At 45.2% G+C, this 15,986-nt stretch overlaps 1 protein-coding gene across 3 annotated transcripts in view; it reads right to left on the bottom strand.

The window, feature by feature from the left end:
- LOC139366114 (fibroblast growth factor receptor like 1a) overlaps positions 1-15,986 on the bottom strand; it is a 63,619-nt gene that overhangs the window by 28,545 nt on the left and 19,088 nt on the right. For all 3 annotated transcript variants that reach the window (XM_071103220.1, XM_071103221.1, XM_071103219.1), the window contains one exon: positions 13,911-14,183. In XM_071103220.1, coding sequence (XP_070959321.1) covers positions 13,911-14,183 — 273 coding nt within the window. The remainder of the gene's footprint in view (positions 1-13,910; positions 14,184-15,986) is intronic.

Raw genomic sequence — 15,986 nt, forward strand, 5'->3', positions numbered from 1 at the left:
TGTCTATGGAGATTGCATGGATAATTTTATACACCAGTCAGTGGTGTGGCTGAAATAGCCAAAGCCACTAATTTGAAGGGATGTCCACATACTTTTGTATATATAGTGTATCAATGTGACCTAGAAATAGGATGACGGTCATTTTTGTAATTTCTCAATAAATCATTGTAGCCTGATGGCAGGCAGGAATTGAGCTTCAAGTAGGCCTACAGATATTCTACAATTAAACAGAATAATTAATATTAAGTAGCAAGTTAAGCGACGTTGCCATAGACCTTTATGTTGACCTTTAGATTATTGGTTAGATACTGTAAAATGTGTGAGCTTTAAGATAATAGTAGCCTATAGGCCTAATAGCTCAGATGTAGCCTAATGGCTTAATACTAGGTAGGTCTATCGACTGCACATACCGGAAAGTGGTGTCAATATTTATCCTAATAATCTAGCTATTATATAATTTTGTCATCTCGGTTTTCAGATTTTATATTTTATTTATCCTTGCTTCGCTTGTTTATAACATTGCAAACTTTTCAGGATATTTATATTCAACTATGAAGTATTCGGAGGTCACAATGAGACAGATAAACATCTTCATTCTATGTTTAGCTGAGATTTTCTGTGCGTTAAGTGAGGCAGGAGGGCAAACAACGCTCTTACCTGTTCTACGAGTGGTCTGAGACAGGCATTAGATTACGAGCGACTTCAAGTGCAACACTACAAAAGACGGTTCTGGGAAACGGCTCGGAAATGTAAAGGTGCTCTTACGAAGTTTCTAACGATGAACTTAGTCTTAAGATGCTTTTGGAAAACCAGGCCCTGGACTCGAATTGATGAGGTTTGAGAGGGTATGCCATAGGCCTAACTTTCATTAAAGAAAATGGCAAAAATCACAGGCCTATCCATTGTTATCCATTGTTACAGATCCGTTGAATTTTGGTCTGCGATGCTAAATGCTAGAAACAAGCTGTAAAATACCCGGGAAAAACGTGACTCCGACACATATGGGGATATCATTGTTTAGTTTCTTTGACATTCAGAGGCTGAGCTCCAACCTTCTACAGCCAAGGATACATTTTTTTTATTTTGCTTTGGAAGTAATCTAATTAATTCACTTTCAACTTATTTAGATATTCACTTTCTGTACAATAGAAGCTGATTAAACCCAGACAGCGTTTAGGGAAACACTTGTGACCTTCCCTCATCGGGTTAAGGTAAGCCATGGAAGAAGAGAAGCAAGCAGTTAAAGCTTACATTTTTATGCGTCAGTAGGCCTACTCTGTCTGGGATGGAAAGGTAGCCCTACTCTGTCTGGGGTGGAAAGGTAGCCCTACTCTGTCTGGGGTGGAAAGGTAGCCTTACTCTGTCTGGGATGGAAAGGTAGCCCTACTCTGTCTGGGATGGAAAGGTAGCCCTACTCTGTCTGGGATGGAAAGGTAGCCCTACTCTGTCTGGGATGGAAAGGTAGCCCTACTCTGTCTGGGATGGAAAGGTAGCCCTACTCTGTCTGGGATGGAAAGGTAGCCCTACTCTGTCTGGGATGGAAAGGTAGCCCTACTCTGTCTGGGGTGGAAAGGTAGGCCTACTCTGTCTGGGGTGGAAAGGTAGCCCTACTCTGTATGGGGTGGAAAGGTAGCCCTACTCTGTATGGGGTGGAAAGGTAGCCCTACTCTGTCTGGGGTGGAAAGGAAGCCCTACTCTGTCTGGGGTGGAAAGGTAGCCCTACTCTGTATGGGATGGAAAGGTAGCCCTACTCTGTCTGGGATGGAAAGGTAGCCCTACTCTGTCTGGGATGGAAAGGTAGGCCTACTCTGTCTGGGACGGAAAGGAAGGCCTACTCTGTCTGGGACGGAAAGGTAGCCCTACTCTGTCTGGGATGGAAAGGTAGGCCTACTCTGTCTGGAATGGAAAGGTAGGCCTACTCTGTCTGGGATGGAAAGGTAGCCCTACTCTGTCTGGCATGGAAAGGTAGCCCTACTCTGTCTGGGGTGGAAAGGTAGCCCTACTCTGTCTGGGGTGGAAAGGTATTCCTGCGTTGCCATGTAATGCTTACAGTACAAAGATGATCGTTGTTGGAAGGATTGGACCAAGGTGCAGCGTGGAAGGCATTCATCATATTTATTCATGTGAACCAGCAACAAAACAATAAAGAGGAACTAAACGAGCGTGCAGCTTTGTAGTGCAAAAGGCTACAATACAAAAACAAGATCCCACAAACAACAGGTGGGAAAAAAAGGCTGCCTAAATATGATCCCCAATCAGAGACAACAATAGACAGCTGCCCCTGATTGGGAACCATACCAGGCCAACATAGAAAAGAAAAAACAAGACTACCCACCCTAGTCACACCCTGACCTAAACAAAATAGAGAAATAAAAGGTTCTCTAAGGTCAGGGCGTGACAAAATAACAGTTTCTATAAAGGCATATATAAGGCTCTGGTCTATCTAAGAAGCGAGGGTAAATGGTAGGCATGTTCTCTCCACTATTTTTGTATTATTCATTTGGGTATAGGGGTCACCGGCATATTATTTTTTCAAGTGTTCAGGGAGGGTTTAGGTCAAATATATTTTGCTGAAGGGAGGGCCACCCATTTTCATTTCAAAGAGGTCTGAATTTCTCCATGCAACTGTTATTGTAAATAACATTCATTCCCTAAACAAACCGGGATACTCGGGTGGCAAGAGGAAAAATAAATCTGTTATCATGGCAGCCTGCAGAGTGTAGTAGTAGGACATTCATTCACACACATACTGTTGAAGGGGATGGAGCGGGAGGGAGGGAGGGAGGGAGGGAAGAGAAATACTAGCGAGTGACCCAACAATGGAGGGGAAGGGGAGGGAGGCCAGGGAAGGGCCTGCCACTGACGGATGGACAGAGATGCCTTTACCAGCTGGATGGAGGAAGGGCAGGGCTCCAACAGACTCCTCTCATCAACCAGTCAGTCTTCAACATAACATTGAAATAATGCTGCTGGGGTGACTCACTCTATAGAGGCAGACATATGTACAACCTCCCACTCATTTGGTTGAAAGACTGGGCCAAATGAAATGGTCAGAAATCAAACTTATTAAAGACAGGGTTTGAGAAATACACGTGTCTCTGGCGCCAGTGCATAGTGGGGTGACCATGCAAAATGTATTTGTAATACCCGCTATCTCCTCAATCGCCTGCTTCCAACTGGCTCATACACCCCCTGTAACTATTCCCCAGGCCGTTGTTGTAAATGAGAATGTGTTCTCAGTCAACTTACCTGGTAAAATAAGGGTTAGAGCTGTGCCTGCTCCTGTGGTCCATCAACCAGCTCACTGTCTATAATACATCCATACATGCACATTACTCACTGTACTTACTAAATGGTCTTGTTACTGAGTTATTACACTTCTTATAAACGCCTTATGATAATTTTTGAATATACATGTAAATGAAAGCTGGGCCATAATAGGGAGCAAACGTTACTTGAGCCCTATAGTCATAACAGACTATCATCAGCCTTGCTGGTCCCGTGGCTGACGCCTGCATATAATCAGAGAGGCTTTGACTCCCCGCGGTCCCATTTGCCAGCACGCTGATATCCTGCACTCAGTAAAAACAGATATGCAAGGAGAAAGAAATTATGAACAAGTGTTGTCACATAACTCTCCCAACTGGCTTCTGTAACCGGGTCGAACAGTAGATGATTTGTGTGATAAAATACAAAAAAAGTAGAAAAGGAGAACTGTGAAAATACTTATACAATTAAATGTGGTCCGTGAAGCAGGAGTTGGAAGGGCAGCCAGAGACTTGAGCCATAATGGGAAAAAGGTGGGGGAAAAAACTGTAGAGGCTCAACCAGGCTCTTTTAGTCCAGGTTTGGGTTAGACTTTGCCTTTCCAACAACCAAACATGCACGATCATTATTGGGAGTACACAAGAGAAGCATAGATTCATCTATATTCTCATGTTTGATTCAGAGTTCACCAAGCAGATTGGTTGGGCTAATGAAAATACACTTGTCTATTTCCATACTAAGTGGACCTCTGTAGGGATCTTAGTTAACGTGTACGTTCTCTGACTGCAATATACTGTATATGGACCTCAAATTGAACACCTCTCATTCCTGCCACATGAACAACATGCCGGCTGGGCTTGGGTTACATGAGAGGAAGCGAGCCAACAATGAGATTAGAAAACAAGGAGTTCAAGAGGCCTGACTAAACGACATCTCCAGGCCCGTGTCGGCACTTCAAAGGTGGGCTGGCACCCAGAGCACCCAGGCTCAGGCAGGGGGAGGGGGCGGGGACAAGGCAGGAGGAGCAGCTGCTGATGAGGTCATCTGGGCAGCTGCCTCTCTCCACACCTCACAGGCCCAGGCAGCCATCACTGGGGCCCGGCCTCCTAGCATCACAGAACTACTGCAGGCCTCCATTCAGACTCTCTCTCTCGCTCTCCCTTTTTCTCTCCTACTCAGCCATTCACAGCCCTCTTTTCACTTTGCTTAACTTCCCCAAACATTTCCCGCTCATCCTTAAATCTTAGATCCTTAAATCTAAATCTTCTTCCTTTCTCTCTCTTGCATTTCCTTACCATGATTCATGCCAACATTTTACGAGTACAATACCCATTTTGCTGATTAAATATAACATTTATTGGACATGTTCTTCATTCAGGCACCATAATAGGCATGTGCATCCACACACTGCGGCCAATGCCAAATGACCACAGCACAGGCCCAACACAAACAGCCCATTCATAGCCTTTGGAAGCGCTCGCCCCTCACTTCTGCTCCTTTCGTCTAGAATTACAGCTAGTGGATTAGGGCGACAAATAAAAGGCCAATCAATCTAGCCACGCTAATCTGGGCCTGGCAGTGAACAGGACCAATGTCTGTGTCCCGAATGGCACCCTTTTTTCTATGGGCCCTGGTGAAAAGTAGTGCACTATGCACTGTACAAAACATTAGGAACACCTGCTCTTTCCATGACATAGATTGTCCAGGTGAATCCAAGTGAAAGCTATGATCCTTACTGATAACACTTGTTAAATCCACTTCAATCAGTGTAGATGAAGGAGTTAAATAACTATTTTTAAGCCTTGAGACAATTGAGACATTGATTGTGTGTGTGCCATTCAGAGGTTGAATGGAAAAGAAAGGATTTATGTGCCTTTGAACGGGGTATGGTAGTAGGTGCTAGGCGCACCGGTTTGAGTGTGTCAAGAACTGCAAAGCTGCTGGGTTTTTCATGGTCAACAGTTTCCCGTGTGTATCAAGAATGGTCCACCACCCAAAGGACATGCAACCAACTTGACACAACTGTGGCAAGCATTTGAGTCAACATGGGCCAGCATCCCTGTGGAACGCTTTCGACACCTTGTAGAGTCCATGCCCTGACACATTGAGGCTGTTATAAGGGCATAAGGGGGTGCAACTCAACATTAGAAAGGTATGCCATTTGGGAAGTGGCCAATGTGAGACTGAGGGTGGGTCAGTGGATTACCCTACTTCCTTTGTCACAGTGGCAGCCATTCTGGCCCAGCAGCCAGGGGCTACGTACGCTAAAGCCCAGTTCCTGATGTTGTAACATCGGTACTGTTTAGACTAATCGAGGATTTGTGTTTTCAAACACAGCAATAATTGTTGCCAGTTTGGCTTTTTATGATATTAGTTATTTGTCTACAGACATCTGTCAGAGCATGTTCATTACAACATTTCCCTGAGTTGTTAGGACACTAGTCAAACTAGTGAATGAGGACTGGCTAAAGTAAACAACCCTGCAAGATCAAACCCTGACAGTAGGAATGAGTACGCTCCATACTGGCCTCGAACACACACAGTTAAATAAAATCACACTCACTCATATGCAAGCACACACATTGAACCAATGCGTCTCCCGAAATAGGAAAAGATCTCGCTCTCACAAACACACATGAACATGCACATTCTCATCCATGGGATGAGGGTTCATGTCATTAAATAGTTTGGGTTTGGAGGGAGGGAGAGAGAGAGGAAAGGTAATCACAAGACCAGGCCATGGATGAATGACCCTCCCTCCATCCCAGTGTCCGTCTCTCCCCAGGACACCCTGCCAAATTAGGCACTGATTCATTAGGCAGACACTCAGACCACTCAGGCTCAGGCCCCACTCTCCTATACTTTCACTCTCCTTTCCTCAGACAAGACATGGCTTATAACTAGGGCTGTTGCAGTTACCATATTACCTTCAAACTGGCGGTCACGAGTCATGAAGGCAGTCACATTCCAAGCGACCATTAAGATCACGGAAATTAGGTTTCTCCAAACTCTGATGCTGCTGATGGTCATTAGTAGCCTACCAAACTTGCTAACTGACTTGTACTCAGCACTCTACATCCATTCAAATGTAATTGAAAATCTAATCAAACACTTCATGAGAGCCCATGAGCTCATGTTGCACAGCAATTCTATAGGCTATGCAATTGAGCGAGAAAACAGAGTGATGACTTCTATTAAAAAGAGGAGGGTCCCATCAAGGCTCCCGAGTAGGACAGCGGTCTAAGGCACTGCATCTCGGTGCTAGAGGCATCACTACAGACCCTGGTTAGAATCCAGGCTGTATCACAACTGGCTGTGATTGGGAGTCCCATAGGGCGGCGCACAATTGGCACAGCATCGTCCGGGTTAGGGTTTGGCCGGGGTAGGCCGTCATTGTAAATAAGAATTTGTTCTGAACTGACTTGCCTAGTTAAATAAAGGTTAAATTAAAAATAATTCTATAGGCTAGGCCTACTATATTTATTTCTCAACTTTCCTAATATTAAGCACATTGCTTATCTTTACAACAGGAGTATAGCCTACCTGGCTGGCATGAAAATGAACCACGGGAAAAGCGTCCTCCATACGTTATTTAAGTGCATAGACGACATGTATTTTTTTCCCCTACCCCTGCCTTGAGACAGGTGCATGATAATGGTTCATTCTAAATCAAAACAAATGTCACACATATATTATTTAGCATATGTAAAGACCAGATTAAATAAATAATAGTCTGATGGGTGACAATATTAGCCTATCACTTATGAATTAAATATTATACTTATGAAAGATGCCAAGCGTAACGCAATGAAACAATGTAATTTTTTTGCAACTTTCAAATCATAGTCGCACACCTCATGTAGCCTAGCCCATAGGCCTATATGTTTTGATAACATATAGACCTTTGGGCTAGGCTATGTTTTGATAAGCCTAAATTCATACATAAGCAGCGCGTGAGTTTCAAGTTTGGGGAAGATCATTTTCACCAAAAAAACACACCTTTATAATAAAAGCATTACATGCATAATTGCATTTGCGGTCACTTTTGATAAATGGTGTTTTCCCGCTAATGGAACATTCGCGTAAATAGCCTACTGCTGTGTGCACATTGCTGCTCTTATAATGTAAAGAAAAAACCCAATAGCTTTCTCAACATTTTAAGCTAAACATTCTGATCTGTTGCGTCAGCCACATTGCATAAAACATTTTTTTTTTTTGCTAGTGGTTGTATTAATTTGGGATCTATCGCATGACTTGCCTAGTTAAATAAAGGTTTAAAAAAATAATTCCCAGACTATTTTTGGAATATTGATTTCTCGCCATATGTATTATGGGGGATAGTACAATTGTGGCCAAAATATTGATAATTACACCAATCTTAATTTCCACAAAGTTTGCTGCTTCAGTGTCTTTAGATATTTTTTGTCAGATTTTACTATGGAATACTGAAGTATAATTACAAGCATTTCATAAGTGTTAAATGATTTTATTGACAATTAAATGAAGTTTGATGCAAAGAGTCAATATTTGCAGTGTTGACCCTTCTTTTTCAAGACCTCCGCAATCCGCCCTGGCATGCTGTCAATTAACTTCTGGGCCACATCCTGACTGATGGCAGCCCATTCCTGCATAATCAATGCTTGGAGTTTGTCAGAATTTGTGGCTTTTTGTTTGTCCACCCACCTCTTGAGGATTGACCACAAATTCTCAATGGGATTAAGGTCTGGGGAGTTTCCTGGCCATGCACCCAAAATATCTATGTTTTGTTCCCCGAGCCACTTAGTTATCGCTTTTACCTTATGGCAAAGTGCTCCATCATGCTGAAAAAGGCATTGTTCGTCACCAAACTGTTCCTGGATGGTTGGGAGAACTTACTCTCGGAGGATGTGTTGGTACCATTCTTTATTCATGGCTGTGTTCTTAGGCAAAATTGTGAGTGAGCCCTCTCCCTTGGCTGAGAAGCAACCCCACACATGAATGGTCTCAGTATGCTTTATTGTTGGCATGACACAGGACTGATGGTAGCACTCACCTTGTCTTCTCCGGACAAGCTTTTTACCGGATGCCCCAAACAATCGGAAAGGGGATTCATCAGAGAAAATGACTTTACCCCAGTCCTCAGCAGTCCAATCCCTGTACTTTTTGCAGAATATCAGTCTGGCCCTGATGTTTTTCCTGGAGAGAAGTGGCTTCTTTGCTGCCCTTCTTGATACCAGACCATCCTCCAAAAGTCTTCGCCTCACTGTGCATGCAGATGCACTCATACCTGCCTGCTGCCATTCCTCAGCAAGCTCTGTACTGGTGGTGCCCCAATCCCGCAGCTGAATCAACTATAGGAGACAGTCCTGGTGCTTGCTGGACATTCTTGGGCGCCCTGAAGCCTTCTTCACAACAATTGAACCGCTCTCCTTGAAGTTCTTGATGATCCGATAAATGGTTGATTTAGGTGCAATCTTACTGGCAGCAATATCCTTGCATGTGCAGCCCTTTTTGTGCAAAGCAATGATGACAGCACGTGCTTCCTTGCAGGTAACCATGGTCGACAGAGGAAGAACAATGATTCCAAGCACCACCCTCCTTTTGAAGCGTCCAGTCTGTTATCTGAACTCAATCAGCATTACAGAGTGATCTCCAGCCTTGTCCAACAGAGAATCACTGACATGATGTCAGCGGGTCCTTTTGTGGCAGGGCTGAAATGCAGTGGAAATGTTTTGGGGGGGATTCAGTTCATTTGCATGGCAAAGAGGGACTTTGCAATTATTTGCAATTCATCTGATCACTCTTTATAACATTCTGGAGTATATGCAAATTGCCATCATACAAACTGAGGCAGCAGACTCTGTGAAAATTTATAATTGTGTCATTCTCAAAACTTTTGGCCACAACTGTTGATTGACATAGGTTAGTGCTTTTGCTGTTCATTAGGCATACTGATCTTGTTGGCTGACGAAAAGTAAATGTGGACAGTTATGTATATATGTACCTTGGAATTAGATAAGGACGCACATAGTTGCGTCCCTGATGTGTCTGTCTTCACTTGTAGCCTGTGAGAAAGATCCATGTGAGAGCCATGTGAGTGAGGTTCTTCGGAGCAGGCAGCACTCAGGGAGAAGGGCACAACGCAGCACTCCAGGCCAGGGGCACATAGGCCACTGGCCGCATAAGGCATGTATTTCTTTTAGGGTGCATTACGGCCACACAAAGGGGATGCCAAAAGGCATGACTCACATCAACACCATTATCCCAGAAATCCTAGACCCACTCCAATTTGCATACCACCCCAACAGAAGTACAGATGATGCAATCTCAGGAGGCTTTGGGCTTGCAACAGCTGAGTTGGCACAAGTTGATATCAAGGATTGAAACACCGGACTCATTGCTCTCTCTCTCTCTTTTGTTCATTAACACAGGCGGTCCAAGGTGCCGCCACGCCGGACACAGAGTGACCCACCCGTTACCTTTTAATTGCATTTCTCCCCTCCCTATTCCCCCCAACCTTTATTAAAGAGCAACTCTGGTTTGAGCACCGCAAAACCGTCTTATTTTATTGTGAATTTCACCTCTGATTCCCCTGGGCTGCCACAGTTGGTGGAGAATGTGGGCACAACCCTTCCATGCTCTGAACTCCCAATAAAATAAGAAGCAGATGGTCATCATGGAAGATGCTGTAACTCAGCTGGTGCAAGCCCAAATGTAGCAAGCCCTTCAGGAGGCAGTTACACAGCTTAGCCAAGGCGTGGTACAGCCGGACCAAATGATGGAACCAGGCAATATCCTCACCAAGCTAACTGCTGAAGATGACATTGGTATTTGAGTGCAATGCACAACCTACCAACCTGGGTCCATCTCTTCTACTCCTGGGCCTATGATGTCCACGCCCCGGTAAGACCTTAACCTGTTAAGCCTATAGGGGCGCTATTTCATTATTGGATAAAAAAACGTGCCCGTTTTAAGCGCAATATTTTGTCACGAAAAGATGCTCGACTATGCATAGAATTGACAGCTTTGGAAAGAACACAGTCTAACGTTTCCAAAACTGCAAAGATTTTATCTGTGAGTGCCACATAACTCATTCTACAGGCGAAACCAAGATGAAACGTCTAACAGGAAATGAGCAGAATCTCTGTTTTCAAATGTCTCCTTATATGGCTGTGAATGCAGCAGGAACGACCATGTGCTTTCTGTGGTTTCTTCAAGATGTCTGCAGAATTGTGACGTATTTGTAGGCATATCATTGGAAGATTGGCCATAAGAGACTACATTTTCCAGGGGTCCGCCCGGTGGCCTTTATCTAAATTCGTGCGTAATCTCCAGTTGCGGTCATTTTGTCCTGGGATTCAGAACGGAAAGCACACTTCCACGAAGGATATATCATCGAAGAGATATGTGAAAAACACCTTGAGGATTGGTTCTAAACAACGTTTGCCATGTTTCAGTCGATATTATGGAATTAATTTTGAAAAAAGTTCGGCGTAATTGATGACTGGATTTTCGGGTTTTTTTGGTAGCCAAACGTGACGCACCAAACGGAGCGATTTCTCCTAAACAAATAATCTTTCAGGAAAAACTGAACATTTGCTATCTAACAGAGTCTCCTCATTGAAAACATCTGAAGTTCTTCAAAGGTAAATTATTTTATTTGAATGCTTTTCTGGTTTTTGTGAAAGTGTTGCCTGCTAAATGCTAACGATAATGCAAACGCTAAATGCTACGCTAGCTAGCTACTGTTACACAAATGATTGTTTTCCTATGGTTGAGAAGCATATTTTGAAAATCTGAGATGACAGTGTTGTTAACAAAAGGCTAAGCTTGAGAGCTAGCATATTTATTTCATTTCATTTGCGATTTTCATGAATAGTTAACGTTGCGTAATGGTAATGAGCTTGAGTCTGTATTCACGATACCGGATCCGGGATGGGTAGATCAGAGAGGTTAAATAACCAAGCTGGTTAGACTAACTAAAAGTTGGCTTACCACAGGGGATGGGCCATCAGCAATAGATTGACTGGTAATGGACTAACGTATCTGGGGCCTCCTCACTGACGCAAAGCGCCATGCTGCCCAGAGCAACCCCCCGTCAGTTGACGCCCTGGTCGCTTTATTCGAAAATCACCAAGTTACTTTAGAGATGTTGTAGGGCTGTAAGCAGTAGGCCTGAAGTCTAGGCTGAACCAACTAGGGAGACGCCTATTTGAACCCCACTTCAAGACTGACTCCTATTACTGAACCCAGATCACCCCGAGGCAGCGACCGCTAGTTAGCAGGGACCAGAAAAGGTGTCACACCTGTGGCCAGGAGGGACACCTGGCCTGGAGCTGCCCGGGAAACGATGAGTCCCTGCCATGGCCAGTCCCGTAGAGAAGACCACCAGAAGGTGTGACTACCTCACAATCTACTGGGCCCACAAAGCCACTGCAGCCCCCCAGATCCCTGTCAAAATAGGCATTCAGGATAAGGCCACCTTGTTGGACACAGGTAGTATGGTCACTCTCATCAAACCTCAATTTGCTGCTGACCCCTTAGGGCTGCCCATAACAGTGGCTTGTATGCATGGAAAAGTATGAAAAGTTACCCCACCTGCCACGAGGAAGGTGCAAACCCCTCAAGGTAGCTTTGTGATTGTAGCTGGGGTAGTAAAGAAAATCCAAGTAGATGTCCTACTGGGCTAGGCCCAATTTTCCAGAGATTCTGGAGCAGAGGGGTTACAGCCCCTAGGAGAACAGCTTGGGGAAAAGGAGAATGGTTCCCCGATGTAGAAGCGTCATACCAGCCCGTGCTGCTGCTTCCCCACCCATCTCCTCAGACTCTGTGGAGGCCTCAGCCAATCCCCCCTCGGCTCTCCCCAGCACCGACCGAGATAAAGAGAAACCCGGGGAGGAGAATTACCCTGGCGAAATGTTTTCAGAGTTGCCCTTTGCGCAGGAGGGAAAGGGAACCTCCCCGGGATAGTTTGGCACTACCCAACTCACCAATCCCAACCTGGAGCAGGCGAGGATGAGAGCTGTTGGTGGAAAACCAGTAGATGGAGTGAGTGAATGTGCCTTTCCAAATTTTGCAGTCAAAAATAATTTATTTGATCAGGTTGTGAAAGTGGGAGACGAAATGGTAGTGCCCAAATTTTACATCTCCAAAGTCCTATACCTAGCACACTCACATTTGCTTGGAGCACACCTAGGAGTGGAGAAAACCTATGATTGGTTCCTGGCTTGGTTCTACTGGCCCGGAGTGAAGAGGGCTGTCCAGGATTACTGCAGACAGTGTGCCAAATGCCAGAAAACAGCCCCAAAATGTAACCTACCAAAATCCCTTTACCAATGATCGAGATCCCTTTTCAGAGGATAGCCATGGACATAGTGGGACCTCTGCCCAAGTCCAATCGAGGACATAGGTACATCTTGGTAATCATGGACTACGCCACCCGCCATCCTGAGGCCATCCCACTACGTGCCACCAGCGCCCGTGCCGTGGCACGGGAACTGTTCCTTCTCTTCAGTCGGTGGGGATTGCAGAAGAAGTCCTGACCGATAAAGGATCGCGCTTCATGTCCCGGGTATTGAAATTAAATGCGTAGGATGTTAAAGGTGAGCCAAATCCGTACTTCTGCGGAGCATCATCAAACCGATGGGCTTGTGTTAAGGAAAGCAATTGACACAGAAGGAAACAATTGGGACCAGCTAATACTCTTTGTTCTGTTTTCCATCAGAGAGGTCCCACAGGCATCCATAGGATTCTCATCCTTCGAACTCCTGTACGGCAGACGGGCCCGGGCATGCTGGACCTGGCAAAAGAGGCCTGGGAGCAACAACTTTGCCCTCACCAGTCAGTTACTGAATAAGCAGAGGAGATGCGCCACTACATGGCGAGAGTCTAGCCTCTGATGCGGGAACACATGCTCCAGGCTCAGCAGGCCCAAGCCCGGGTCTACAACAGGGGGGCCTGTCTCCGCGAATTCACTCCAGGAGAACTGGTCTTAGTACTCATCCCCAAAGTGGAGGCTCTTTCAACCTGGCCTTAGCCCACCACAAAGAAGCAGGTAAAAACCATTCTTGTGTTGGTGGGGTATTATCAACGGTTTAGTTTGCCAGTTTGCCACGATTGCTGCCCCTCCCCGCAACTTTGGTTTAAGCACCGCAAAGCGGTCTCCGCATGTCTTATTTTATTGTGAATTTCACCTCTGACTCCCCTAGGCTGCCACAGTATGCTATTCTCTTCTAAAATAGACTACATTTTCTTCCTATCATGTTTCTTTAGACCTGTCTGTTCACAGAGAACAATACAGGAGGAGAGATGTAGGGGTATTTCTGTGTCTTATTGTTCAAGTCAAGTTCACTCGTTTCTTAGCCTGGTGTCACGGTGGTGGTGGTGATTCTCCAACAGCATGAATGTGGAAGAGGAGCCATTCCACTGATGAGCATGATATGACTATAACCACTAACCAATGGCAGAGCAGACATGTGTAATCATACACATATTAGAGCCACTTTGCTCCCATCCAGGGAGAGGAGGAGATACTGGACTGTGTGGTAGTGGATGGAAGCCTGGTCTTAGATCTGTTCACTCTGTCTTGCCAACTCCTATGGTCATTGTTACACCCCAAGACAGCAGATCTGAGATCAGGCTAGGTGGATGGGGAGGGGACTCACCGATGACGATGAGGGTGTAGTTGATGTTGACGCTGCCGAAGCCATTGGTGGCCTTGCAGATGAAGGTGCCTGAGTCCTCGGCCTCCACATCTTTTATGCGCAGTGCCTGCTGCAGCACCCGGAAGCGCATCCAGCCGCTGTGGATGTTGCGGCCGTCCTTGGTCCACATGATGAGGGGTGGCGGGTCACCCTCCACTGGGCACTGCAGCTTCATGGTGCGCCCGATCCGCACCGTCTGCCGGTGGGCGATCTTCTCTGCCACGCGGGGAGGCCCTGGGACAGGAGAGGGAGACGTAAGAGTGTTACAATGGGACATACAGTATTTTACAGAAAACTGAATCAATCAGTAATATGTAGCTACAGTGTCATACTTCAGGCAGAGATTGGCTGCCATGCAGAACATAACAAAGCAGAGCCTGGTAACGACTATAATCTGAACTGAGATCAAGTTCCAGCCATGAAAACATCAACCTTAAACAGAAGCTGGTGTGTCCTGATTTGAGGATTAGAAAAACAGTGTGTCTGTGAGGAGATGTTAAGATTAAATGAAAGGTGGAGCGGAGAGGGGGAATTTGAGGGGGTGATTTAAAAAAGGGAGAGTATGCATAGGAGAGTGGGAGAAAGGCAGACAGACAGAAAGAAAAGACATAAAGGATTTGTCTTCTTTCATCTCCATTCTCTCCTCTTAAATAAATGTGATACTGGTTATGGATCCCAGCAGTCTAAAACAGATCCATGTGAGCAGCATGTCTGAATCCTGGCTCATCTTTCTGCATAAATCACATCATGCTCATACACAGAAACATTTACACAGAGTTCAGTCCCTGGGCACCAGAGGTTAACAAGCGTTTACTGCCTCGTAACTCACACATCTTGAGCCCTCGTACCATCCAAAGTCAACCTTTTTAATAGCCAAAGTGAAATAAATCTAAGAAAAATGCTAACACTAAGTATTTGACTACAGGACAACTCGTGTTTAATGTGGTTAGTGTTAGCCGTCCATAGAGCTAGCTGTGCCGATGTGTGGAGAGAGGCTTTAGTGATGGCTTCTCCAGTCTAAACACTGCATGGCTCACCAGTCAGAGTCTGGAGGCAGGAAATTGATATAGTCACTGTTTATGTCTGTGGGGAAATGGTAACCACCGTACCTTGTCAGCTGGCCACTTCGCCCTCCTCACCTACCGTGCTGTGTCTGGGTGGATCTCATTGGGTTGTTTGTGTGCTGGTCTTACTACTCTGTTTGTATTTGTGTGTGTGTGTGCGCGTGTGCCAGTATCACTACAATGTGCTCCGTGGTTATTTGATTCTTCCTGGGTTAACCCCCCAGAGTAACACTTTCCAGAGCTCCCTCTCTCTACCATGCTGTGAGTCATGCTAATGCCCATTAGCGTAAAGCTAATTCCAGATTTGATTCATATGACTGGCATGAAATGCAGTCCACTGAGGCCTTTGATGAGAAACATATGCAAAAATAAAAAAAATCTCAAGCAATACAATGTTTGTTCAGCTTTGACTGTCACCTTCCATTCATGTCCATTCATCCTCAAATCTGTTTCAGACAATCATGTCACAGAAATGGGTATCATGAGTGAATAATCCTAGAGAGAATTCTGGAAAATGTTTAGAGGGGGCACTACCAGTCTTGCCAAGATGATAGCGCTCCACTGTTTTCACAGGAGAGCACGAGAACCGCCATTTTGATGCATGGAGTTTGAAAGTGTGAAAATAAATTAGTCACAGTCAGGAATTCATTGCAGCCATTGAGTTGCTCATACTGAGAGGCTCTGGGGCCCAACAAAACCATACCACATAACCGCACATCCCAGAGATCACAGAAGCACAACCCTGCTTTTCACTCCTCTTTTGCCAAGAGTGACGAATTGAACATACATTAGACACATTTTTGAGGAGCTTTCCTTTACGTTGGAGGGACTGGCTCTAGAATAATAATAAAAAACTTTTACCCCTTTTTCGTGATATCCAAATTGGTAGTTACAGTCTTGTCCCATCATTGCAACTCCCCTACGGACTCAGGAGAGAAGAAGGTCGAGAGCCATGTGTCCGCCGAAACACGAC

This window comes from Oncorhynchus clarkii, chromosome 14 (assembly GCF_045791955.1).
Source record: "Oncorhynchus clarkii lewisi isolate Uvic-CL-2024 chromosome 14, UVic_Ocla_1.0, whole genome shotgun sequence".
Classification (NCBI taxonomy): Eukaryota; Metazoa; Chordata; class Actinopteri; order Salmoniformes; family Salmonidae; genus Oncorhynchus; species Oncorhynchus clarkii.